At 43.1% G+C, this 27,945-nt stretch overlaps 1 protein-coding gene across 1 annotated transcript; it reads right to left on the bottom strand.

Moving 5' to 3' along the window:
- Positions 1-300: 300 nt before the first annotated feature.
- On the bottom strand, positions 301-26,296 carry SETD4 (SET domain containing 4). Its single transcript, XM_041735269.1, has 11 exons — positions 26,061-26,296; positions 24,427-24,532; positions 17,584-17,679; positions 13,910-13,947; positions 11,697-11,785; positions 9,729-10,158; positions 7,354-7,528; positions 5,665-5,746; positions 4,502-4,582; positions 1,645-1,768; positions 301-569 (listed from the first exon to the last, which is right to left on the bottom strand). The coding sequence occupies exons 2-11, from the start codon at positions 24,497-24,499 to the stop codon at positions 435-437; spliced, it is 1,323 nt and encodes a 440-aa protein (XP_041591203.1). The 5' UTR covers positions 24,500-24,532; positions 26,061-26,296; the 3' UTR covers positions 301-434.
- Positions 26,297-27,945: the final 1,649 nt, after the last annotated feature.

Below are 27,945 nucleotides of genomic sequence, written 5' to 3'. Positions count from 1 at the left end.
AGTACAACTTCTTGCCCTTCCTTTTACAAGTGCTGAGTCACAGGGGAAGTAGACAACCAGTGAAAGGCCACACACAGAGCCCCTCACAGCCCCTCTCCTTACAGTGCAGTGCTTTCCTCCTACTTCTTCCTGCAGGACTGTGGTCTGTTTTGAGAATATCAGAGGTGCTGTGAGGATGGCACATCCAACTTCTACTTACAGCTTCAGAATCTGCAGAGCCTGCCCTGCCCACCCCCCAGATACCCTCCAGCGTCAGAGCAAGCCACCGCTCCATCCCACCAACAAAGAAAGCAAAAGGAGTAGGATTTGGTATACAACTGTTTAATAGAAACCATTCATTGACTGTAAATGCTTCTATACAAAATAAATCTTTGTTTAAACCTGTTTAAGAAGTCACACCCACCATAGGAGGTGATCAAATGCGTTAGGTGAAGTTACCTAAAAGGTGTTTGCAAGCTGTTTAAAATCTCAGCAGAGGCCTGCAGAATCTTTAGCTCTTCTGTCCACAGTGTTTCTACTAAAGTTAGTTGGTTTAGCAAAGTCACTTCTTCATCTTTCATATGAGAAATCTGGAAAGTATTTTAAAATTAATTTTGTTTTACTGTAGTAAAATATACATAAACATAAAATTTAACATTCTGGCCACTTTGCAGGGATAGTTCAATGGCATTAAGTTATGCTCACAGTGTCCTGTACCTGTAACCACTATGTCTCCCCAGGATCCCTCCCTCCATCATCTCTAACAGAAACTCTGCACCCATTACACAGGAACTCCCTGTTCCCCCCACCTCCAGCCCCTGGTAACCATAACTCTACTTTCTGTTTCTAGGAGTTTGCCTATGCTGGATAACTCATATAAGTGGAATTACACAATATTTGTCTTTTTGTATTCTGGATTATTTCACTTAGCATAATGTCTTGAAGGTTCATTAAAATTACTTTTCAGTCCCAGTAATGTTTTCATTAAAGTGAGCTGATTTCTCAGGGCATCTGGGTGGCTCACGTGGTTAAGCTTCTGCCTGCCTTCAGCTCAGATCGTGATCCTGGGGTCCTGGGATACAGCCTCACGTCAGGCTCCCTGCTCCATGGGGAAGTCTGCTTCTCCCTCTGTCCTTCCCCCTTGCTCATTCTCTCTCCCTCTCTCTCTTTCTCTCTCTAACAAATAAAATCTTTTCTTTTTTTTTGTTTTTAAAGATTTTATTTATTTATTCACGAGAGACACAGAGAGAAAGGCAGAGACACAGGCAGAGGGAGGAGAAGCAGGCTCCATGCAGGGAGCCCAATGTGGGACTCGATCCCAGGACTCCAGGATCACGCCCTGAGCCAAAGGCAGATGCTCAACCACTGAACCACCCAGGCGTCCCAATAAAATCTTTTCTTAAAAAATGAGCTGATTTCCCATTTCACTAAAGCATTTACTAAATAGAAATATTTTAAAAAGAGTACTTGAAAATTCATCCAATAATTTTACCTATCGAAGATATAAACACAATGTTAACAGACAAAAATCCCAGAAATTACATCGACATTCATCTATTTTAAGGCATCAAACAATGCCCTAACAAGGTGTAACATGTACAAAGCAAGTAACTTCTTAATCAAAATACGTCTTTAACAAAAGAATGCAATGTTCTAGAAACATACCTTTCGAAGCATAGCATTGGTCTCTTCTATGAAATACTGGCATATTTTCTGAGCTATGACCAAACTTCTCTTCTCATTTGTATCTGAAATGACTTCCCCAAGAAGTATTTTTTTCCAGCATGTACTAGAACCAAATTGTTCAGTAAGGTAATGTCAGCAGGCTCTCAAAAAGTAAAGAAGGCTTTTTACACTTCAACACAACAAACTCTTCTCCTATTTTTCCAGAAGCATTAATAAACTCACTCCATTAGCAGATTTCCTAAAACCTCCCACCACATGTAGCTCCTGTGCTGAAGCAGATAAGGTACAGAAGAAGGAGGAAGAGCTGAGAATAAGAATCAAGGGGACTGACGCTCTTTGCAGGGAGGGACTGAATTCTATTATCACTGCAATCCTGTGTCTGGCACATAAGTTAAGTGGAGTCACGCCCACCAGCCATGAGAACAGGGAGGTGACTCGCAGCCCAAAGGACTAAGGGCTAAGGAGCAAAGGCAGTAGAACTTTCCTTTTCTTCAAGTGACAGTCTTTCCTAAACTATGGCAAACTGAACAGATCATGTTTCACAAGGTAAAATGCTCTGAAGATGGAAGAAGGAGCCTATAGCGAAGCCCTTCTGTACAGGCAGGTCATTCCTATTTTATACAATGAAAATGCATGGAAATGGAGCTCAAGGGGGCAAGTGGAGCCAACTTCCTGCAGGCAGAGAAGTGTAAGAGTTTCAGGATAAGCAAGAGGGAGCTACAGCAGGACGCTGAGCCGGAAGGTGGCAGAGCCAAATCTCCGTGACAGCAAGAAGCACTAAGCAGAAAGGAGGAGGGTGGAGGAACACTGTGGATGCAGAGAATCCAAAGCAGAATGGCTAAGGAGGGGAAAGGTAAGGTGACAACTGCCACATCAGAGTGCAAGTATACCGAAGTCACTGAGAAATTCAGAACAGCTGACAAGATTGTCACATGGAAGAAAGTCTTAAATGTCTTCACCTTTAGAGACAACAACTGAAACCTCAGGAACAGCCACAGTCTCAGGAAAGAAAAGAAAGAAGGAAATCACTACACACCAGGCACAGTGTTTCATATAAAACAATCTTCTAATCTAATCTAATCTTCACAATTTCCTAGTAAAGAAAGCATTTAGTGTTCCCATGTTAGACATAAAGAAACTGAGATCAGGAACGGTAAAGAACTCACCCTAAGTGACAGCACTAATGAGAGATGGGAAGAGCATGCAAACATCCAGCTGGATTCCCACCACACACCACATCTGTCCTGCCACACCACCCAGACCATTAGGAACAACTCAAAGGGAGGAAAAAAGGCCTCAGGTGACCTCTGGGAAATAGCCTGTTTCATTTAATTTGAGGTACGTGCCTAAGAAGGACTCCTACCTTTTCTACAAAGGGCCTGAAGACACTTACATGGGCACACATGAGATGAAATAAAAGGTAAGATGAATGGACAGTGAAAACAAGACAAGGGAAAGGTGAAAGGAGGAGGGATAAGATACAACCAGGATACATTGCATGTCTTAAAAATCCTGCACATTTGGATGGGCTACACATTTGTCCTGAGTTTTCTAGCAAACAATAAAGAGAAGGAAATGTATCAGATACAGAATCAACAGGGACTGTAAGATAAAAACACAACATGTGCTGAGAATAAATACATCTATTGGTGTTGAGATCAGGGAGTAATTTTTCCCCAGAGTCCCTACAGAAAAAGAGCTAAGCAATTTCCTGACAGGAGTCATTGAATGAGCATCAACTACTTGAAGGCATCTCTATACATTATCCCCTTTAGTCCTCCCAACCACTCGTGGATGGGGTCACCATCTTAGGCAAGTCCACTCCTCATATGGTTTCTCTCATCTGAGCTTTTGCTAAGCTAAGCAGTGGATCCAGGCTGACAGAGGTCCCTGCACTGGACAGTCTTTGCCATGCTGGGGCGGGGTGGGGGACAGGGGGGACTGGCAGCCTCAAAGTAATGTGTGTCTATACCGAGGGCCCCTTCTACCTGCCTCCTCCATGAAATATCCAGGCCTCTCCTTTACCAAGGGGCTGGACGTGTGCCCAGGATAGAACCAGGTGGGAGGAGTTGTCTGCCCCCAGGAAAAAAACAATACCTCAGGGACTTCAGGGACAATACTCAGGGACTTCAATATAAAGTGCCAATGGTCATATTTTTTAAAATATTTACTCTAAGGAGTGCCTGGATGGTTCAGCCAGTTGACCATCTCTCAATTTTGGCTCAGGTCATGCATGATCTCAAGGTCCTGAGATGGACCCCCGTGTCAGACTCCACATGCAGCACAGTCTGCTTGAGATTCTCTCTTTCCCTCTCCTGCCCTTCTGACACTCACATGCACATGATCGTGTGCATGCGCACTCTCTCAAATAAATAAATAAATAAATAAATAAATAAATAAATAAAATCTTTTAAAAACATATACAACTTGATGGGATGAACACTGGGTGTTATGCTATATGTTGGCAAATCAAACTCTAATAAAAAAAATTGTTTTAAAGATGAAAAAAAAAAATATATATATATATATACACACACACACACACATACTCTAAACAACCAGCTGCAGGTCACCAGGGAAAAATACCTGAGAATAAAAAGTTCTCAGGCCCATGTACTCTCATTACAACTCTAAAACCAGAATTCCAGAAATGGTGAAAACTTAGTATTAAATCGCTCACAGCACGGGCAAGTTCCATAGAGGCTAAGCCTCCTGGTATACAATGTCATTCCTTCCTCCCCCTCCCAGAATGGGTATTTGAATGTAAGCCAAGAGAAGCCCCAAGGTTACCTCCAGGTTGTAACTAGAGTTCATGACCAACATACATGAAACTTACAATTCTTCAGCTTCCAGACATAACAACTTAAGAGCTGTGAGCAACCTCCAAGATGGTCCATCCCATCCAAATGTCAAATTTCTAAAGTATAAAAACAAATAACAACACACCTGTCATTCCAATATTTCATGACACCATGGCAAATGGCTGAAGAGCCAACTATTTTCTGAAGGGGCTAAACATTATGTAACTTGTATCTTGGTCACAAAGGCAAAAGAGAAAAATAAGTCTGCAAAAACTTAAGAATAAAGCCAGAGTTTAAAAAAAAAAAAAATTCTTACTTTCTGTTTAAAAAAAAAATAGTAAAAGGGGCACTTGAGTGGCTCAGTTGGTTCAGCATCTGCTTTCGGCTCAGTTCAGGATCCCAGGGTTCTGGGATTGAGCCCCACATCAGGATCCCTGCTCACCAGGGAGTCTGCTTCTCCCTCCCTCTCTGACCCTCCCCCTTGCTCATGCTCTCTTTGCTCATTCTCTCCCAAAAATAAATAAATCATTAAAAAAAACCCAAAGGTAAAAAACTTTCCAATTAATTCTGATAAGGAACTGAATCTGGATGAGGAAGCCAGAGGAAAAGGGCCAGTGTCACGGGTCCTAGTGAGATGAAATATGAAGAATCAGCATTTCCCTGGGCATCAAATGGCAGCCACAGCTGCCAGATTGCCCTCACACTGTTCCTGGACCACTTAAAACTTAGTTTTATTTACAGAAGAAAATCTGAAAGGAAGAGCCTCAAACCCTGTTTATCCCACCTGGCGTAGAATCACCTGGCCAAAGCTCCCAGCCCAGTGCCCTAAGTGCTTGCGCCACATTGCTGGGTGACTTAGGCCAGCCTGGCCTGCAGTAGCTCAATGCCATTTCACCGTACCCTGTGTTGGAGACAAACACTGGACTACCAATCTAGATCAATAGGGCTTTCTGTTAGTATAATAACCCTTCCAGTTTGTATCTCATGTCCCCCAAAATAAGTTTCTTGAAAAGTATCTTACACCTCTTGTGAGGCCCACATCAAGCACAATTTACTACACACAGGAAATGCTCGATAAACACCTACCTGTCAACTTGTACAAGTCAGGAGGTATCCTGTACCTGGAGAAACACAACCCTCAATCTTCTCATCAAAGTTTCCTGAAGGAATAGTTTTAAGAGACAGAGAAAACACTTACTCTATAAAGTCATGATCCTTCAAAATGGAAATCTTCTTGTTCATCTGTTTGTCTGTTGTTGGAAGGTATTTAACAAGTATATCTACATTAAAAAAAAAAGATAGGAATGAAATAAATTTAGGGTATCATAAGACAAAAGTGTGGACCTTCTACAGTTCCTCTCCCTCCCATCAATGATCAAGACTTGTGTAAACAGTTTTACCTAATTCACACCAAAAAAGCTCCACTTGGGTTCAATTCAATGAGATCTTTATTTAGCCCCTGAAAAGCTAGAGGAATTCCAGGGCAGGGGAGAAAATATCCACAACCTCAACACATGTCCCCACTAAGCAAATCAATTCACAGAACCAGGTAATTAAGACAGTGGCAGGAGGATGGAAGTTACAGCCACCAAAAGTACAGGAGCTGTACAAACATGAGGAATTGTTTATAACTGTAAATTTTCAAAAGCCAGAATGCAAAACTGGGTATAAGGAATTGAAAGTCAACAGGTAAAAATTAGCAAAGCTTTTTGGGGTAGCAGCATAATGACTGATTTTTCTATTTTTAAAATTTCTTTTTTATAGTTCTATGTTTTGATTTTATTATATTTATAATATTTTAAATGCAAAAATCACTAAAATGTAAATTTTGCTCAAACTGTTTGCAAATCAGTATTTCATGGTCATTAATATTAAAGTGATTCTGATAACAGGAGGCTAATCTCAAAGCTAGTTTTCTCAGAGACCCAGCAAGGCCCAATTTTGCTTTTTAACTTCTATGTCGAGAAATAACATTATTATTCTGCCTATAGGATGGAGTAGTTTCATCTTGAACAAGTTCTATTTCCACTACAACTTATATTAAAACTACCCCAAATCATATAGTCGGTAAACCTCTGGCCACATTTCTTCATGGCCTACAAAACTATTTCTCTGCTGCTTCAGGAGGAGGGGGAAAGAACCATTTTTCTATGTACTGTTATTAACACTGTATTTGGAATTTCCATGGCATCAATTTAATAGCTAAATTATTTTAAGAAATTTTTAAGAATTTATTTATTCATAAAAGAGAGAGGCAGAAACACAGGCAGAGGGAGAAGCAGGCTCCCTGCAGGGAGCCCGATTGGGACTTCATCCCATGACACGAGGATCACGAGCTGAGCCAAAGACAGACGCTCAACCACTGAGCCACCCAAGTGCCCCTAAATTATTATTTTTAACAACAGTAATACCAATGATGGCTAGTTAGTAGGTCACAGAAAAAATAACTGAGATCAACATTTTATCATGGCATTAAACCCCCAAAACTATGTAATATTTGTATCCATTATTAGCACAGTGCCTCAGACAGTAGGTGCTTAAATATTTATTTTTTGTTCTCAAATCCATCCTGTATTTAGTAACAGTGACAAGGTCTCAGCACAAAAATTTCCATTTCTTCCCAACTTTTTAATATTCTATTCATTTACTTAGTGGCCTTACTACTTTTTCTGAGTTATTCCAATCCTCAGTACTGACCAGAGCTTTTGTTGTTTTTCACTTCAACACTCAAATCACATGGTCAGTGAGAGTATTTTCCCTTAGGTAGGGGAAAATAAATGATACACATTTTAAGGTTTTGCCACTTTTACTAAAACTTAAAAGAAACACACCCTCCGATGGGGAAAAAAAATTGTAAATTCTTAGTAAGAACAAAGTTGATTCCAACCTTCTGAGACATAAACACAAGCATGAGGATTATGGATGGAAACAAATCCATACTCCAGGAGCAGCCGTTGGTTATCATGAGGGCCATAGCAGATGAACACCTCTTCGTGTTTCCTACAATTTGAAGCCGTTCTAATTTCATAACAGCGAGTTTCCTCATTAAATGCTCCTTTTACCTAGAAAAAAGAATTAACGGTTTTTTTCTAAAGCCAAGCGTGAAACTGCAAATATTAAGTTTACTTACTGTATTAAAGTCAGGTGTAGCTTTCAAACACTCATCACTGAATTTAACTACATATGGGAAAAAGCCACCCCTGCACTTGGGCCTGCTTTGCCTCCACGTCATCCCTCGTGAGGGAAGGGGTTCTGCCCCAGGTTCTCAGGATGGCCAAAGTGGACAGGTATGACAGAGAACAGTTTTCTAGTTACATGTATACCCTGGTGGAAAGGACACCCCAGCCATGCAGGGGCTACACAGGAAGCAGGCTCTGGAGTAACAAGAGGTGAAACCCTGGTTCCTGTGGGGAGATGTGAGAGCTCGTTGGAAGAGGCTGGCAGGGAGTGGAAACCATCAGGCTACGGACCAGGCGGAGTGTCGCTAGTCCTGCTGATGGGGTCTTTCCCTCTGGGTGGGGGCATATCCAGTGAGAGCAGAGGAACTCACAGGCCCCTAGGGCCCTGCGAGGCCTAAAGATGTCAAGGCAACACACGAATTTCAGGTCTCACCATACACAGCCTTCAAGCAGCAGGATACTGGTTCTGTGATTATTCTGTTAGTTAACAACTAATGAAGGAAAGGACCAAGATGACCTACTGCTCTCCACACTAAGGAGTGTGTACAAGTACTGAGGCTGCCACACTACACAGTAAACCCCAGCAATGACAGGGAAAGGATGAGTAACAGGGCTGAAATCCCCAGCTTGCAGCACCAACAGATTACGGCCATGGTTTCGAGTTATATGCCAAGAGCCAGCTACAACACGCTTTAGACCAAGGATCAACAATCTTTTGGGGGGGATCCCTGGGTGGCGTAGCGGTTTAGTGCCTGCCTTTGGCCCGGGGCACGATCCTGGAGACCCGGGATCGAGTCCCACGTCGGGCTCCCGGTGCATAGAGCCTGCTTCTCCCTCTGCCTGTGTCTCTGCCTCTCTCTCTCTCTCTCTGTGTGTGACTATCATAAATAAATTAAAAAAAATTTTTTTTAAATCTTTTTTCCATAAAGGGCCAGAGAGCAAGTATTTTAGGTTTTGCCAGGGCCCTTGGTCACAGGCTAAAATTTGTGGGGTCCCTACGATGGCTATAAAATCACTGGCTTAAAGCACAAAGGCACTAACAGCCCAATAAAAATAAAGTCACCCCAGTGAGGTCCTTGTGTCCAGCACCCTATTATATGCATGCCCCCAACATTACTTCATCAACATCAATCACAGAAACAGCCATAGAACGTCTAGCTTCTTTGCTTAATACTGTCAAAAATGCATCTTTCTAAAAACGTTACAAGCAGACAGACAAGAAGATTGCCTCTGCCTGAGAAAGCACAGTACAGGCTTTCCTACGCTGCCCTCTCACCAGCACGTGGGCTAGCCAAGTGTCAAGGATCCTCTCCAAGTGCTGTGGAGTATGAAGTGAACTACACGAGCAGGGGCCCAGCCAGTGTACCTCCCAGTGTACCCTCAACAGGTTACAGGTAAGCCAACATATGGACACCTTTGCCCTCAAAGCCAGGCACTTAGCCCAGCAGGCCTACAAGTATTGTCATCTGCTTTTTGTGCCATAGGGGAAAAGGGCTGGGGATGAGATCTAGGACTATCTCCCAAAGAGGGATTCTTTAATATTTCTCAGACTCCTTTCCCCCACAAATACCCATCCATTCAGTAAAGGTTTATCAAATGCTTACCACGTGACTGGCCCTGCACTGGGTTACAGGCAGAAATAAGGCATAGCCCCCATCCTTAAACAGCTCAGAGGGGGAGAGAGCAAGTCAATCAAGGATCACAGCAAAGATAAACATTGACAGCAATGCCACCAGGTGTAAGAGGGAATGGGACAGGAAAGCAATCTAGATTTTAGTCCCCATACTGGCAGGAGGAAAGAGGACTCTGCCCCCAAGCTGGGAAATGCAAGTGCTGCTGGTTAAGGCCACTCAGGGAGATAGAACACTAAGCTCTGAGGGCCTGGAGAGCAGGTAGTAAAACACGGAGGGGGTGGGGAACATACCAGGAAGGAAAAGGGGTCTGGAAGAAAAGATAAAAAATACCTGGTGGCAAGTAGGTTTACCTAAAGCCAGCAACACCTCTGTCTATAGTTTTAAAGTCAGGTTCTATACATCACAGACGTTCCTGTCAAAACAGAACATGTATGCTCTCAACTTCTCACCTGGACTTCGGGGCTATGATTCAGCAGATCCAAGTATGGGGCAAGAGCGTAGGTGTTTGGCTCCGTGGAGAAGCATTGCCTCTGCCTGTGCTTCACATACACAGCTCTGGTGTTGACCGTGCACCAAGCCCACAGGAGGGCCCTGTAGCTAAAGATGCTCTCAACAGCCTCAGAAAACAGGGGCTGCAGGGAAGAGAAAAAGTCTCTGGAGGAAGAAAAGAACTCCTGCACACGGGCTCTCTGCTCTTCGGCCTTTGCTTTCAAAGGTTTGGGGAAAAGATTCACCACTTCTGGCTCCAAACACACAGGGCAGGTGTAGGCCTGCGGCAAAATCTCCAGGTAAGGCTTCCAGAGAGACTGGTCCCCAGCATGCTTTTCTGAAACTAAAAAGGTGCACAGAGCCAGCAGAGGAGATGGGGGAGGCTGCCACCTATTCAAAACACAAGCCAGATCAAAGAATTACTTTTATCTAAAATATAGAATAAGCCAGATAGATAAAAAGATATCCTAGCAGTTTGTTCTGCTCCCAGAGGGACTGTGGCCAATCCATCAGAATCCTCCAAGCTTATTCAAATGCACCCAAGGTTTTGCTTCCTCAAGAATTTCCTCTGCAGAAAGTAAATGCTGATGTAAATGCTCTAAACAAGTCACACTGACTAGTGACGAGAACAGTCTCACTAACCCATGTTGCAGCTTTGCAACAGTCCTTTTGGCAAACAATCTCTTTGCTTCCAACTTGGTTCTCCAGTTTTAAAGCTTCTGCTCCAAGTTCACTTACTTCACTTGGATAAAGGTATCAAACTTGGTGGGGAGAAAACTAGTGGAAAGAACCTAGACTGGTCCCATCCAATACAATAACCCCTGGGTCCATATAATTATTTCAATTTTAGTTATTTAAAGTTAATATTTAAAATTCAATTCCTCAGTCATGTAGCCCACATTTCAAGCGTTCAGTAGGCCTAAGTGGCTAACAACGACCATACTAAACAATGCAGAATGAAATATTTCTATCACTGCAGAAAGTTTTACTGTAGGACACTAACCTACACAGAAAACTACATCAGCTCATTGTATATATTTGCTCAAGTTCTACAATTTTAATCCCTAAATTTACCCAGTCTATTACAAACTATATATTGCAGTATTTTTATTTGTTATCAATAAAAAGATCTCATGTTGTGTGAATGTATTTAGAGGTTTCATTAATCCTTCAAAATCCAGATCCCTATATTACCAAATATCCTACTCAAATTTTCAGAATGATATAGAAAATATTAATACTAAGAGCATCCCTGCTTCTACTCAGGGCAATAAAGATACATTTGCCCTCATAAAAACATGCCAAGGAGACTTAAAGTCCAGAGCTCAGATCCTGAGTTAAGAAACAATACAATCATATAACCCTCATTATTTAGAAACCCCTTCTGCTACAGGTCCCATTCACTCTGTCCTCAGAAAGCCCACCCCAACAAAGGCCCACTATAACAACAGCCAGCAAACAGTCTTCTCCTAACTTGGCCTCCTCTCTTCTATGCTAAACAAACCACTCTTTCATAATGTCAACAGCTCTTTGTAGCTGAAGGAGAATTCAAGCAAGTACAGTAAGGGTAAAATTAAGAGTAACAGCTGTCGAGACCTACTATCATAAAGAACAAGCTAGGAGGAGTCAAGGCCCTCCAAATGATGGATATCTGTTCTCCCACTTTATCTTCATTTTCTAGTACGTGATAGGTCAGGATTCAAACCCATATCCCAGGCAGCCTACTAAAACCCTTAAAAATGCAGCTTAAAATGAATTAAGAACAAACTTCAAGAACAGAGTAAACCCTTTCAATCATTTCAAATATGTATTAGGTGTACACAGAAGCTGGTCCTAATGAACTATGCCTTAGAGGACATTATTCGCCAATGCTGCGGACTTTAAAAGACAAGCACCTGCATCGGACGAGCATGTGTGCAGTCACTTACTTAGCAATGTATGTCCCTAAGTAGCTTCTAATCACTGTGTCCGTGGTGATCAGGCAACTCTCAGGCAACGAAATAATCATCTGCCCCTCCTTACCAAAAAGAAAGTAAAGTTTAGAACACTCGTGCTCTGGGAAGGTCCTGTGTCCCTGGGTCCACAATCGTCGTACACTAAGAACCCAGGATACCCCACACACAGACACCAAAGTGCCCACCAATCATCTGGCTCCCAAGTCCCTGAATCAGCGGGTGCAGGCAAGACTGCTCCAGTAGCAGGTACTACAACCCCAACAAGAATTAAAGGTGAATTATGTGACTGGCATCCACTAGCAGTTAGCCCTTCACCAGAAAGGAATGTGGAAACTGTCTGACAGCTCAAATCATACTGCTCCTTCACGTTCTTATACCAGGACACAGTGTTATGGGAAACGGGCAGAAACCGCTGAGAACTCTATCTGGTGAAATCCGTGTGTCTGGCGACTATTCCCAGTAATGGCCTCCTCTCCATACATATAACCTGTGGCAACCAGACTAAGAAAAGGGCAGCCCAGCCACCACAAGGGGTTCATCTTACCACCTGCAAAAGTATAGTTTTCAGTTCCTCCCACGGAGATAGAAATATAAAAAGAAAAATTAGGATGTCAAGTCACAGACACCAGAAGCAAAGCACCAAGAAGCCTGATATTAATTAAGATCCTGGCTTTCGTTGTAATTGGCATCTAAGCTGGTTAAAGATCTCAGGCCAAAAGCTTCTGGGTTCAATTTCTGGTTTTCTCATCTGTAAATCAAGATCAAGCTGGACAATCATGACAGTCCCTTCCTGTTCCAACATGCTACAATTTTCTGATTTAAAAAAAGCCCACTTAATAAAATGTTCTGTATCCTGACTAGAGTAAATCTCTTCATCAACACTACGAAACTGGACACTTAAAATCTGTGCATTTCACTCTGTGTAACTTATGTCCTAATTTTCAAAAAGTTTAACCAAAGGTTGTATTTGAAAGCAGAGGTGAAGAAATGGCCAATTATTATTTCATAATCTAAACAAAGACTACCTACATTTACTGCCATATACATGAGAAGTGTATCTCTCCTCCCAAAATAGCAGGAACACAATTATATGTTTCTTTAAAACATAAAAAAGTTGTGCAATGTGACTGCACTTAATATCACTGAACTCTACTTAAAAACAGCTAAGATGGTAAATTCTGTCATATATATTTTACAATTAAAATTTTTTAAATAAAAAAGTAGCAAAAGAGAATTACAACATTAAAAAGGACTATTCTTTAGGCTAAACGTGTATGCACGTAGGTGGATTTTATAATTAAGGAACTAAAAATAAACTAAGGAATTAATTTCTAATTCTAAGGAATTAATTTCACAGAAAACCGTGCATTAGATATCCTTTAAATAACATGGAAAAAAATACAACAGACCCTAGAGATCCTCTGTGTCATTTACCTCCTCGTTGTCAGGTAAGGAGAGGAGCTAACCAGGTCCCACCACTAGCTGTAGGCAGTCCAGAGCCAGGCTCTGAGGCACTGCCCTCTGCTGACTCAGGCTTCACTTACCATACCACGCACCCTCTCAGACGAGAGCAGCTCCCTCCCCAGGCACATTTATCATTCATACGGGCTGCTCTGTACAATTTGCTGTGGCAGAGATGGCTAGCTGCCAACCCAACACGTCCTTTCTCCTCCAGCCATTCGTGCAATCCTATCAGGAGGTCACTATGCCAGGGAAAGGACACAAATTGCCGCCCTCACAGCCAGCTAGGGCTGTGTACCTGGTCTATGGGAGATGGCTAGAATTTTCTTAAAAGAAGGAAACCTGCCCTCCCTCACCCCCTTGTTCCATCTTGCTGCTCCATCTCCAGGAACTATTCCCTGGACCTGAGGGTGAAGGGCTTCTCCGAGAACGTGGACAGAGAGCTGGAAGGAGTCTGAGCCTCTCACAGCTGTGGGATCACCACACAAGCCCAGGTCTGCCCATCCAGGCCTGTTTACTTGAGAGCAAAATAAACTTCTGCTCTGTTACTTTGGGTTTGTCACTCTATGCAGCAAACTTAAAGCTAACTGACACAATTACATTCAAACCTACCATTAGGTAAAAAATAGCTATGTGTCTGAAATATTTTTCATTCACCTGATTTGAACCACAAAAACAAAGGAACAAAATCTACATTAGGTTTCAAGGATAACAGAAATTCTTACCCGCAGGGATGTTTTGCTCATCAGCCCTCTTCCTGTACCTAAGACACAAAAAAAGAAAAAGGGGTAAATCCTAGGGTATCAAAATAAAACAACAACAAAATCCTGTGTTTTCAAGATATTAAGGATATCATTTTGAGTAGAAAATGCGATTGAACGGGGCACCTGAGTGGCTCAGTCAGTAAGCATCCACTCTTGGTTTCAGCTCAGGTCATGATCTCAGGGTCATGGGATGAGCATCAATCATCAGTTGGGCTCTGTGCTCAGTGGGGAGTCTGGGGAGTCTGAAGATCCTCTCCCCTTAGCAACCCCCCTCCTCTGACTTGCTCATATGCACGAGTTCTCTTTTGCTCTCTCTCCCAAATAAATAAATAAAGCTTTTTAAAAACATGCAAATAAACCTCAAGATTACACACACTGAAGCTCTCTCATCCTTTGACTCCCAGGGGAAACAGAGGATCAAGAAGCTCCTTCTAGATAATGTCCTGACCTCCTTTTGGGTTTATGACCCTTGAAGAGCAAAGAGTCAAGATCTAAAGATCATCGACTTTATATGGATCTGCTCCTGGGTGTCTAACAGGACCCTTCAAGCTGGACCCTCTCCCCTGGGGCCTACCAGCTGTGCTGGGGGCCTACTCCTGAAGCCCACCCAACCAGAGAGGCTGGACCCTCAAGCCACTTTTACTCATTACCAGAACCAGCCTTCCCAGTGATGAGGCTTCTTTGACTGGCTGATCAATTAACCCGTTCAGGTCCCACAAAGCCTTCAGACCATGCCCTACCCTCCCTGACCAGGAAAGTCATTAGACTCTCCTTGACTGGGTGAGCTCAACAGGGGAGATCCAGGGCCAGCTCCTCCTGGTTAGCCAAGGCCTCGACCAGAGCAGTCACAGCAAGTAACTTCACCAGCTGCATGGTCAACACCACTACCACCCCAAAGGGTACCGTTCTAAGCCCAAGGCTCTGTCCCTCTAACAGTCAGTAGCTTTCCCAGCAGGCCTAGGTACACTCTGACCTATAATTATTACACAAGGTGTAGAATATTCATCTTTTCAAATTCATAATTCTTGATCTTTTTCTCTCAACTAGGAGGGAATATAGTTCAGCAAAGGTCAATCCCTGCAGGACTACTGGGAGCTCCTAGTTCATGGAGGGAACTCCTGCCTTGATCCTAGATCAGAAGTCTGGTAAGTCTTATTTGATGAGTCCTAACTCATCTCTCTACCCAGAAACATACTGTGTGCTCAGACACATGGTTTTGGTTTCAAAAACTGATTTAATTTCTTCCATGTGTCTTATGGCATAGTTAATTATCCCTGTGGGCCAGAACCCTGGAACCAATTACTAGTGGAAGGATTTTTTTCTATGGAGTCATCCTTTAAAAAATTATTTTGCTAAGTAAGCTAAGTGGAAATCTCTCTTCAAACTACATATGTGAATAGAACTTAGTATATGGAATAATCCTGGAAAATACTTCACCTGTATTTCTACAATACAGTGTTCAGTATCAGAAAACAAAGCACAGTAACCTGCACTTACTAAGGCAAGGTAGGAAGTGGCCATTAGGATCTTATAAAAGGAAAGCTTACTATAGGCTTCTCGGCACCTGAAAATTTCTGCTATCATTAAGTCCACCTAGGAGACTCATATGTAGCCAGTGCTTTTGGTGGCAAAAACAAATACTGGGGTCAATTCCCAAAGCATGAATCAGGTGAGAGTCTGAAGACTGTGAACCCTGCTTGCAACTTAGGAATCTTGTTCTTGAACCTCCACAAACTAAGATTAATTACCCAAAATTTTGGACATTCTGATAGACTCCTATACACGTCCCCTCCTGTCAGATTAAGGTATATCAAGCACTTAGGGAAGGTATGTTGAAATCCCAACCCCCAGTGTGATGGCATTAGGAGGTGGGAAATGTTTGGTAAGTGCTTAGACCATGAGGACAGAGCCCTCATGAATGGGATTTAGTGCCCACTGCACCACTAAGAAGAGACCAGAAAGCCGGTCCCGCTCTTGAATCTCCCGTCACATGAGGACCCAACTAGAAGATGGCAATTTGCAAACCTGGCTTCACTCCACACCCGACCCTGAATCTGCGCCCACCATGATACTGGACTTCCCAAGACTGTGAGGAGGGAATCAGTTATGTTACCCAGTCTACAGTAATTTGTTATAGCAGCTCGAACTGCCTAAGACAGAAGGCTCCTTGACCCCAGAACTGTAAGTAGTGGGCTGTGACCATTACTGAACCATTCTGCTTCAGCCTCTCTGTGACAGTGAATCTGGAGATGAGCCCAGAAAGACTTATTGCACTAAAACTGGTTCACTCTCCACTGTTCCAAATGATAGATTATTTTTCAGACATTCCACCTAAACATATGCCAATCCCTGCTTGGTAATTTTAATCCTATCCTTCTCAAGGCCAAGTGACAGCTGAGGCACAGGTAGGCCAAAGGCACAAGTCCACTCCTAACACTATTTTTTCTAGATCGTCTTGTGAAGAACTCCATCCAATAAAAAAAAACATGTGGCTTTCCCTGTTTTGGTGCTTCTTCACACACAAAAACAGAAAGTTAAACCTGTCAGAAGTTGACAAAACTGGTTTACCATCTTCAAGAGGAGCAGCCCTAACAGGTAATGGCTCAAAGCAAATATTTTAGCCCAAAGCCATCCTGATGTGTAGGAAACAACTTTACACACATCACCTCATTCAAGCATGGCCACATCATTTATTTTGATGATGTATAAAGAAGTAAATTTGCTCAAAGTTAAATTACCTAGTGGGTATTTAATTATTTCAGTGTCCCAAAGGAGCACCCAGAGGCATATGATTAACTTTTCTGTGCGGTAAAAGATCTGCACCTGCTCTGTGATGTAGACTTTCAAGGCCCTGATTGTACAACTGTCTCTACTCTACAGCAGCTGAGCGTCTGCCTTTGGCTCAGATTGTGATCCCAGGATCCAGGGATCAAGTCCTGAATCAGGCTCCCTACAGAGAGCCTACCTCTCCTACCTTTCCCTCTGCCTATGTCTCTGTCTCTCTCTGCGGGTCTCTCAAAAATAAAATCTTTAAAAAAAAAAAAATCTATTTCAACTCACCTGAGCTATGGAATAATCTCATCAGCCTGCATGGTTTGAAAAATACCACGAAACCACTATGAGTATGACGATAAGGACACCAGTCATATTACATAAACGTCTTCATTGGGAAGGTCTAAGTTCAGGAATACCTGCACTTTTGCTGAGTAAACAAGTTAGTTTTGCTTACAGAACATAAAGACTCAGGTAACTGATCATATAAATTGGCCATTGGAAAGATAGTCAAATTTGTGGCTGACCTCTCACAGGAATACAACAAGATTTTAGAATTATGGCCTTTATGTATTATCCTTACGCCATCTTCATCTTATTTTTCTATTCTCACTTTCCCTTTTTTAATTTTTAGTATTATTTTTACCATTTTGGAATTTCTCCCAAGCCACTTCAATTTATTTTAAGAACAAAGTATGAATAAATATTAATAGCTACAAAGTAGGAAGTCTGACACACAACAGAAGATGTGCTCCAAAGGAGAATACAGCCCACCTTCAAGAACTGTCCCTGCTTTCCCATCACCTGGGCCCACATGTCTCTCATGTGAGCAAAGTCCTGAGAGACGATGCTAGAGACCTTACCTGGAAAACAAGCAGGTATTAAGTTTGTATCTTCAAACTTCCTATCTTTCAGCCACTTCTTAAGCTCTATAAATTCAGGCTTGTAGCTCTCATTCACTAGCCAGGAAAAGAAAGACAAAATGGTGACAAAAATCACTATATAATCACAGTACCATTTATAAAAAAATAACTGTCTCAGGGACACCTTGAGTGGCTCAGTCAGTTAAGCATCTGACTCCTGATTTCGGCTCAGGTCATGATCTCAAGGTCATGAGATCAAGCACCTCATCGGACTCCATCCCTGGCTTAAGATTTTTTTCTCTCTCCCCTCTGCCTATCCCCCCAACCCATTCTTACTATCTCAAAAAAAAATAATAAAAAGTAACATCTCAGACAGATGGTCATGTCATAAGTGAGAATAAGTAATACCTGAATAATGTAAACTAAGAGAAAAACCATATGATCAACTCAAAGATGCAGGAAAAGCATTTGATAAAACCTAACATTCATTCCTGATAAATAACACCAACAAGCAAGATAGAAGAGAACAAGATAGAAGAGAACTTCCTCAACCTGATAGACTAACAAAAAACCTACAACTGACATAATTATGAAAAATTGAGTGCTTTCCCTCTAAGATCAGGAACAAGACACTTCCAGTCAACCTTGTACTAGTGGTTCTAGCCAGCATAAATGAAAGAAAAATAAATAAAAGGTACCAATGGGCTGAACTGTGTGCACCCAAAATTCTATGTTGAAGTCCTAACCCCAGTGCCTCAGAATATAACCTTATTCAGAAATAGGGTCTTCACCGAAGTAATCAAGTTAAAAGGTAGTCATTTAGGGTGGCCCCTATTCCAACAGGACTAGTGTCATAAAAAGGAAAAATTTGGACATGGGCACAGAGGGAAGATGACAGAAGAGGCACTGGGGGGAGAGAGCCATCTACAAGCCAAGGAGAGAAGCCTGGAACAGATGGTTCCCTCACAGCCCTGGAAAGAAACCAATCCTGCTGACACCTTGATTTTGGACTTCTGGCTTCTACAACTGTGAGACAGGGAAATTTACAGCTATAAAGGCCTATATGAAAAAAGACCCAGGGCGTCTGGGTGGTTCAATCACTTGGGCATCTGCCTTTGGCTCAGGTTGTGATCCCAGGGTCCTGGGATCAAGCCCTGCATCAGGCTAGAGGCTGCTTCTCCCCTCCTTCTGCCACTCCCCCTGCTTGTGCTCTCTCACTCTTGTGCTATCTCAAATAAATGGATAAAATCTTAAAAAGAAAAGAAAGAAAAAGAAAAAAGAAGACCCAATTAAAAAAAAAAAACAAGCAAATAAATAAGTGAATAATAAATAATATAAAAAGCAAAAAACAGGCAAAAAACTTGAAGAGACATTTCCCCAATGATAGTATATAAATGGTAACCGAGTATATTAAAAAAAGCTCATCATTAACCGCTAGGGAAATGCAAATCAAGACTACAATGTGTATCATCCCATATCCATTAGGATGGCTACTATCAAAAAAATATGTGTTGTGAAGTGTTGCCAAAGGAAAAACTGAAACTCTTGAGCACTGCTGGTGGGAATGTAAAATGGTACAGCTACCATGGAAATCAGTATGGTAAGTCCTCAAAAAATTAAGAAAAGAACTGACCCCGCAACTCCAGGATATATATCCAGAATAGAAAGCAAGATCTCAAAGAGACATCTGCCCATGTTCATAGCATTACTCAAAAATGGCCAAGAGGTAGCGAAAAAACTAAGTATCAACAGACAAAGAAAATGTGGCATCTATATGATGGATTATTCAGCCTTAAAAAGGAAGGAAATTGTGACACATGCTACAACATAGATGAATCTTGTGGGCCTTATGCCAAGTGCCATAAGCCAGTCACAAAAAGACAAATACTGTATGACTCCATGTATACAGGCTACCTAGAACAGTCAAATTCACCAAAAACAGAGAGCAAAATGGCATCTGCTAGGGGCTAGAGAAAGAGCAGAATGAGAAGTCACTATTTAATGGAAATAGAGTACCAGTTCTGCAAGAACTGCAAGAACTGCAAGAATCAGAGTTCCAGTGATTCGTTGGACAACAATGTGAATGTACTTAACGCTTCTGAACTACACTTAAAAATTTCACAATAGAAAAAAAAAAAAAAATTTCACAATAGTTCAGTTTTACCTTATGTGTATTTTATCACAAGAAAATGTTTTAAAGATCTATAGTCAATAACCTGAATAAATGGAGAAATATGCCTTGTTTATGGGTTGGCAGATTCAACACTGTTAAGGCATCAAATTCTCCCCAAAGGGATCTATAGATTCAATATGATCCAAATCAGAATTCAAGCAGACTTTTTGTAAAAAACTGACAAAATGATTCTAAAACCTATATGGAAATGCAAAGGACCTACAATAGTCAAAACCACTTTGAAATACTGATTTCAGGGACGCCTGGGTGGCTCAGTGGTTGAGCATCTGCCTTTGGCCCAGGGCATGATCCTGAAGTCCTGGGATCGAGTTCCACATCAGGCTCCCTGCATGGAGACTGCTTCTCTCTCTGCCTGCGTCTCTGCCTCTCTCTCTCTCTCTCTCTCTCTCTCTCTCTATCATGAATAAATTTTTAAAAAATAAATACTCATTTCAAAACTCATTACAAAGCTACAGTAACCAAGATTATGTAACACTGTCATCAAGACTAGCAAAAAGAAATCAATGAAACAGAGCAGAAAGTCCAAAAAAAGGATACAGACATATATAAATAGTTGAGGCTTTTGTTTTTCTGGTTTTTTTGTGGCTTTTTTTTTTTTAATAGTTCAGGTTTTTACAAAGGTCCAAAAGCAATTCAGTGGAAAAGGACAGTTTTTTCAATAAATGTTGCTAAGACAACTGGATCTACCAAAGCAAAAAAAAAAAAGAAAGAAAGAAAAGAAAGTATTCCTATCTTGTACAACATATAAAAATTAATCCAAAATTGGGGTGCCTGCCTATGTCTCTGCCTGTCTCTCTCATGAATAAATATAATCTTTTTAAAAAAATTAATCAGACTTAAATATAAAGTCTAAAACTATAAAGCTCCTAGAAGAAAACATAGAAAACCTTTGCAACCTTGAGTTATGCAAATTTCTTAGGTAACAACACCAAAAGGAAGATCTTTAAAACAACAAATTGACAAATAAGACTATCAAAATTTTAAATTTCTGTTCTTCAGAAGAAAGACACTGTTAAGGGCATGAAAAGAAAAGCCACGGAATTATTGAAAGTATTTGCAAAACACCTTATAAAAGAATCAGTAAGTCAAGAAAAATAAAGTAGTCAAGAAAAATAAAACAGACATTTTTTCAAAGATGAAAACACAGATGACTAACAGACACATCAAAAGATGCTGAACAACTCATCATCAGAGAAATGCAAATCAAAACCATGATGAGATCAACTCACACCTGTCAGGCTACAATCAAAAACACAAGAAACAAGCATTGGCAAGGAATGGAGTGAAAGAAACCTTTATGCATCATTGGTGGGAATGCAAACTGGTACAGCCACTGTGGAAATCAGGAAGGAGCTTCCTCAAAAAATTAAAAATAGAATTACCATATTATCTAATAATTCCACTACTGGGTATTTATCCAAAGAATACAAAAACACTAATTCCAAAAGATATGTGTACCCCTATGAATACGGCAGTATTCATTCATATTGGCATTACTTACGATAACCAAGGTATGAATGACAGGTATCGATAGATGAATATTAGCCAAAAAAAGGATGAAATCTTGCCATTTATATGGATGGATCCAGAAATTATAATGCTAAGTGAAATCAATCAGTCAGACAAAGACAAATACTATATGATTTTACTCATATATGGAATTAAAAAACAAACATAAAAAGAAAAAAAGATAAAAAACAAATTCTCAAATACAGAGAACAAACAATGGTTGCCAGAGGTGAAGTGGGTGGGGAGACAGATGAAAGAGGCAAAGGGAGTGAAGAGTTCACTTATCCTGATGAACACTGGGTAATGTAGAGAACTGCTCAATCACTGTATTTCACACGTGAATCTAAGAGAACACTGTATATTAACTGTACCGGAATTCTAAAAATTAAGTAAGTCATAAACAAATAAATAAGAATTAGCATTTTCAGCTCAAAAAAGTACAAAAAATATACAGAAAAGAACTTACTAGGATAGTGCAGTAAAAAAACAGATGTGTAGAAATCAATAGCCAAAAGTACAAATAGAACCAGAGAGATGTAATTGAAAGTAATGTCTTGCTTACCCATAACCACACAAAATTTAAAAAAAAGAAAAAAGAAAAAAGAAAACCGACTAATAAAAACATGGGCAAAAGATCTACACAGTCAACTGCAGAAAACCTATATAAATGGCAAATAAGGGATCCCTGGGTGGCGCAGCAGTTTGGCGCCTGCCTTTGGCCCAGGGCGCGATCCTGGAGACCCAGGATCGAATCCCACATCGGGCTCCCGGTGCATGGAGCCTGCTTCTCCCTCCGCCTGTGTCTCTGCCTCTCTCTCTCTCTCTCTGACTATCATAAGTAAATAAAAAATTTAAAAAAAATAAAATAAAAAAAATAAATGGCAAATAAGCACACCAGTCATTAAGAAAATACAAATCAAAATCATAGTGAGATAGTACTTCACCCATTAAAATGGCTATAGTCAAAAGGGCAATGAGAAGTCAGCAAAAATGTGGAGCAACTAGAACTCTCATAAACTGCTGGAAAAAATGTGAGATTATACAATCACTCCTGAAAAACAGTTTGGCAGTTTATTTAAAAGCTCAACCTACACCGAAACTATGGTAAGTAAAAGAAGCCAAATACTATGTTATTATTATATCTTATGATACACTATAGGATCAAATAATACGATAAAATGCAAATAAATCAAGTGACAGAAAGCATGTCAGTGCTGGCCTGGATGGCGGGGGCGGGGGGGCAGGGTACAGTTAAAGAGAGGCAAAAGGAAAGGGTTACAAGGGAAAACAAGGAAACTTCTTGAGATGGATGGACATGTTCATTATCTTAATTGTGGTGATAGCTTCCTGTGTGAACATACATGTCAAAATCTATCAAATTAATACACTTTAATATTGACATTCATTGTATGACAATTATACCTCAATAAAACTTTTTTAAAAACATGACCCAAAAAAAAAATTAAAAATAAAAAATAAAATAAAAACATGACCCAAGATAATAAGGTTTCCAAAATATGTCACCATAAACTAGAGAATAGATTTTACAGTAGCAGCATTTAATCAGTGAGCATTTAATGAGCAACTACTATACACACAGTACTGTTAACCACAGTGGGGAATGTTCAACATGTTCTTCAACTTCAAAAGTTAACAACTTAGCTGGGAAATAACACTTCCATAAGAAGCAACTAAAAAGTCATAGGTCCTTAAGAATAACACCCAAAAAGCATCATAACAAAGGATGACAGTGAAAACTGAAAATGGCATTACCAAAAACACAAGATCTCAGCTCAGTTTTAAAGACCGGAGAAAAACTGAAAAGGCAGGGAGAAGGAAAACAGGTGTTCTAGATTGAAGGATCATCAGGAATGTGTGGGTTGAGCACAGGTAACAGCATGGAGGGAACATGCTTCTGGTACAAGAGGGACAGGATGGAGCCCACAGATATCATGCAAAAGGGAATGAAAGAAAATCCCTGGAGGCTTTTAAACCAAAAAGGCAACATGTGAGCAGTCCCTTGGGAAAGTGAGACTCACAGCAACAAATGGAATAACGAGCAGGGAAGAAAAACAAGGGTGTAGGTAAACCAGCAGAGCTGCCTGAAATCATCTTCCAGTAGTAAAAAAGACGGAGAAGCTAATGGAAGAAAAACTAGATGACATTTTGTAGGACACTGGCCACAGAGCGCAAAGAAGGAAATAGTAAAAGACAGGCTCAAATGGTGCTGACAGGCTTGGGGCCAACTAGAGGAGTTTTATTAATTTTTCTTAAAAATAACAACTGCATTTACGTAGTACTATCCCATTGGCCAAGCACTTCCACATACAAGGTCTTGTTCAGACTCCGTTACACTGAATCTGCAATGACTAATTTATACCCAAACACTGATATTCTACAGGTAGCTGGAGGTCAGGAGAAAGGTCAGGCCTGGAAGGAGAAACCTGGGAGTCATCCCAAGAGAAGACATAGTTGAAGCAATGAGAAATATATTCACAGTCCCACAAGGATTTAAAAAAAACATAGTGACACTATTAAAAAGAGTATTTTTTTTTTAATTCTCAAGTTTTTTTCCAACTCCAGTGAATTAAAATACAAAATTACTATTACTTTCAGGGGTAGAATTCAGTGATTCTACACTGCCCTACATTACATGGTGCTCATCACAACTGTCCTCTTTAGTCGCTATCACACATTAGACCCGACCCCACGCCCATCTCCCCTCTACTAAACCTCGGTTTGGTCTCTGTAGTTAGGAGTCTTTTTGATGGTTTGCCCCACTTCCCCCCACCCCCCGCCGCGTTCATCAGTTTTGCTTTTTTTACTATATGTTGGCAAATCGAACTCCGATAAAAAAAAATATACAAAAAGAGTATTCTTTAAGAAATATTCTCTTTGAACATCGCCCATATGCCTTTGAGAAAAGCTATGTGTATCTGTTAATGCTACTCAACCAAGGATTCCTTTCTTTCATCACTGGCACCAAAAGATCAAAACTGTACCTCCTCTTTTTTTTTTTTTTTTTTTACTTTTTTTTTTTTTAAATTAATTTTTATTGGTGTTCAATTTACCAACATACAGAAAAACACCCAGTGCTCATCCCGTCAAGTGTCCACCTCAGTGCCCGTCACCCCTTGTACCTCCTCTTGATACAGAACATCTGAAGAGTTTCCGTCTTCTGATCCGGCTCGTTCTTCCTCCACCCTTCTTCATCCTAAAATTGCAGTTTCTGTTCAGTTGCCCAACCTACAACAAAAAAAGCATTTTCTTTGCCTTTCTTCCCATTTGTATGATAATCACCATTCTTCGTACCTACAAGGATTTAAAAACACAGACTCCTGTCATTTATTAAACCGTTTCTCTTAAGTGTCTTTGTACACAAGGCATTTATACTGTGAGCAAAGTCGTGATTCCTTGTGCAGGAAGGGAATATCCATTATACCGGTCCTTCTGAAATAGTTTTATCTTGAAGTCCTATTAAATGCTGATTAATCATCAAAATCCTCATAACTGACTTGACAACTGTGTGCTTTGGTGACTTACATAACTCAGTGCTAATCCACATTCACTAAGCACCAATATACTTTGAAAGAACCAGAGCAGCCCAGGTGGCCCAGCGGTTTAGGGCCGGCTTCAGCCCAGGGTGTGACCCTGGAGACCCGGGATCGAGTCCCACCTCAGCCTGCTTCTGCTTCTCCCTCTGCCTCTCTCTCTCTCATGAATAAAAATAAAATCTTTAAAAAGACAAAACCAAAAAAAAAAAAAAAACCAGTAGCCATGGAGCGCCCATCAGCTAGAAAGTCTTAGAAGAATAAAAATCCTTTTTTAATACGAAGGAAATACGGATTTGTTCTTAGAACCAGGATACTGAAATCAATATAAGTAAATGGAGGTTTGCAACAGATTAGGGAGGGAATGAGAAACAAGAAATCAGACAACACAAAAAGACGATCATAAAATTTAAAATTACTATCGTAGTCTCCAACCTCATGAGATCCGTGAACCACACCAGGGCGACAGACAATGGACATGAACCCACTATGCAGCCACTGACAGGAAGGAGGTACGTGCCAAGGTGTCCCCATGTTCAAGATATGTTAAGTGAAAAAGTCGCAGGACCTTTAATGATTCCTTTTGGGTTTGCTTTTGACATATTCCGTTGTGTTCATAAAACAGAATTCAAGGAAGGATATTCAAACCCGTGCCTGAAGAGGGAGCTTTTACTACTACGAGTATGTACATCCTCCTACTCTGGGGCCACGACACGAACATCCCTCAGGTGCACGTACCTGCATTCTGGCCATACTCCTGGCTGTAGAGATCCACTACCGATGAGCAAGGGCACCGCTACCACCCGCTGCAGCCGTGGAAGCTCCGTGACCCACCCGAAGCCTGCGAGCCGGGTCCCCGAGGGCACCGACCCCGCCGGCATCCGGGCCCCGGTGACAGCAGGTCGGACCCCCCCGACCCCCCCGCCCCCCCCGCCCCGGCCTCGCTCCCCCCTCCCCCCTGCGGCTGAGCCTCGGTACCCCGGAGGGAGCAACTCCCGGCCACAGGCTCCGGCGCATCCCCCGACCCCCGCGCCTCAAACCGCGGCTCAGGGGCGACGTCCGCGGGAGGACGTGCGGGCCTCGGGAGCCCCTGCCGTGCGCGGCCCACGGGGCGGGCGGGGCGGGCCGAGCTGCGCTGTTCACACCAACCAAGTGAAGGCGTGAGGAAAGCTCCGGGCCCCGCGCCCCCCAGCCGCCCTCACGCCGAAGTCCCTCTGGCTCACCTGGGCGCGGCGGCGGGCTAGCGCTCCAGGACACCCGGACTAGGGGCCCGGGTGACACGGCGTTAAGGAGCCGGCCCAAGCAGCGGAGGGAGAGGCCGATTCATCAGTCGCGGCCGCCTCGACGCTTCACCAACCCCGGGCCTCCGCCGCCGGGCGGAAGCTTCGCTGTGCGGGGGCTTCCACTCCTGGCGTGCGTCTGCGCCTGCGCGTGCGTCTGCGTCTGCGTCTGCGCGTGCGTCTGCGTCTGCGCGTGCGCCTAGTTTCCCCGGAAGCGCTGCGCCGGCCCCCCCACACACACACACCCCCACCGCCGGCGTCAGGGTTAGATAAACGCAAGCTGCGCGGGAGACCAGGCTGCGCTCCCTGGAGTTGCTCTGGGCGGTCTCTCCCAAACTGGAAGCAAGCGGGGAAGGACCTTCTGGGCGCGCACCCCGGCTCCGCCTGGCCCCTGCAGCAGCCAGCTCCCCGCCTGCTCCCGCCAACCCCTGGCCTCCGCCTCGCCCTCGGGCCCAGCAGGCCTGGCAGGCAGCGTCCGGCCCTACCAGGCAACCTTTCCTTCCCCCTACCTCGTCCCACCTCTCCCCACCTCCCTCCGCCCCGTCGCACGTCTCCCCACCTTCCTCCACCTTGTCCCACCTCTCCCCACCTTCCTCCACCTCGTCCCACCTCTCCCCACCTTCCTCCACCTCGTCTCACCTCTCCCCACCTTCCTCCACCTCGTCCCACCTCTCCCCTTCCCACCCGTCTCCCTCTCCCCCCTTCTCCACTGTCCACCTCCCCCCCTCTCCACCTCGTCTCACCTTCCCCACCTTCCCACCTGTCCCCTCTCCCCCCTCTCACCTCGTCCACTTCCACCTTCCCACTCGTCTCACCTCTCCCCACCTTCCTCCACCTCTCACCTCGCCCCCTTCCCACCTCGTCCACCTCTCCCCACCTTCCGTCCCACCTCCTCCCTTCCACCTCTCCCCTCTCACCTCTCCCCACCTCCACCTCTCACCTTCTCACTCTCCCACCTCCTCACCTCTCCCACCTTCCTACCCTCACCTCCCCACCTCTCCCCACCTTCCTCCACCTCTCCCCACCTCCCTCCACCTCTCCCACTCCCTCTACCTCGTCCCACCTCCCACCTCCTCCACCTCGTCTACCTCTCCCACCTCTCCACCTGTCACCTTCCCCACCTTCCTCCACCTCCACCTCCCTACCCGTCCACCTTCCCCCTCCTCCACCTCTCTCACCTCCCCACCTCCCTCCACCTCTCCCCACCTCCCTCTACCTCGTCCCACCTCTCCCCACCTTCCTCCACCTCGTCCCACCTCCCCCCACCTCCTCCCACCTCTGCCCCACCTCCCCCCACCTTTGCCTCCCCCCATCTCCTCCCATCTTCTCTCACCTTTTCCTTGCCCCACCTCGCCCCTCCCCACCCCTCTCTTCATCCGCAGGCCTGCCTCAACCCCTTTGCCCCATAACCCCCACCCCACTTCTCCTGCTGGAACCTGGCTATCCCAGATCCCCAGAATTCCAAATCCTTCCTGAATCTAAAGCTCAGCTTCTGCCCCCACCTCCCCACTCCACTGAGTGACTCGCTTCCAAAGCGTACAAGATGGAAGGGGGAGAAAGTCACCTCCAGCGGAGAAACCTGGCGGATACTGCCTTGGTCAGGTGATGAGGGTTAACGGTGATCAATGAAGTCCATAGCGTGTTACCCAGATACAAGAAGGGTTCGCCACCTCTATGGTCTTCTTCCCCCAAACCCGTAACTCCAGTTCTTATTGAAAAACATCAAGACAAACCGAAAAACACGTCGACCATGTACTTTGACAAAATCTGTCCCTAATTCATGGGGGAAAAAAAAGCAAACTCAGAATCTCTCATAAACCATAGAAAA

Source organism: Vulpes lagopus, chromosome 20 (genome assembly GCF_018345385.1).
Source record: "Vulpes lagopus strain Blue_001 chromosome 20, ASM1834538v1, whole genome shotgun sequence".
Classification (NCBI taxonomy): Eukaryota; Metazoa; Chordata; class Mammalia; order Carnivora; family Canidae; genus Vulpes; species Vulpes lagopus.
Note: the sequence above shows the minus strand (reverse complement) of the source record. Positions and strands in the feature narration are given on the sequence as shown.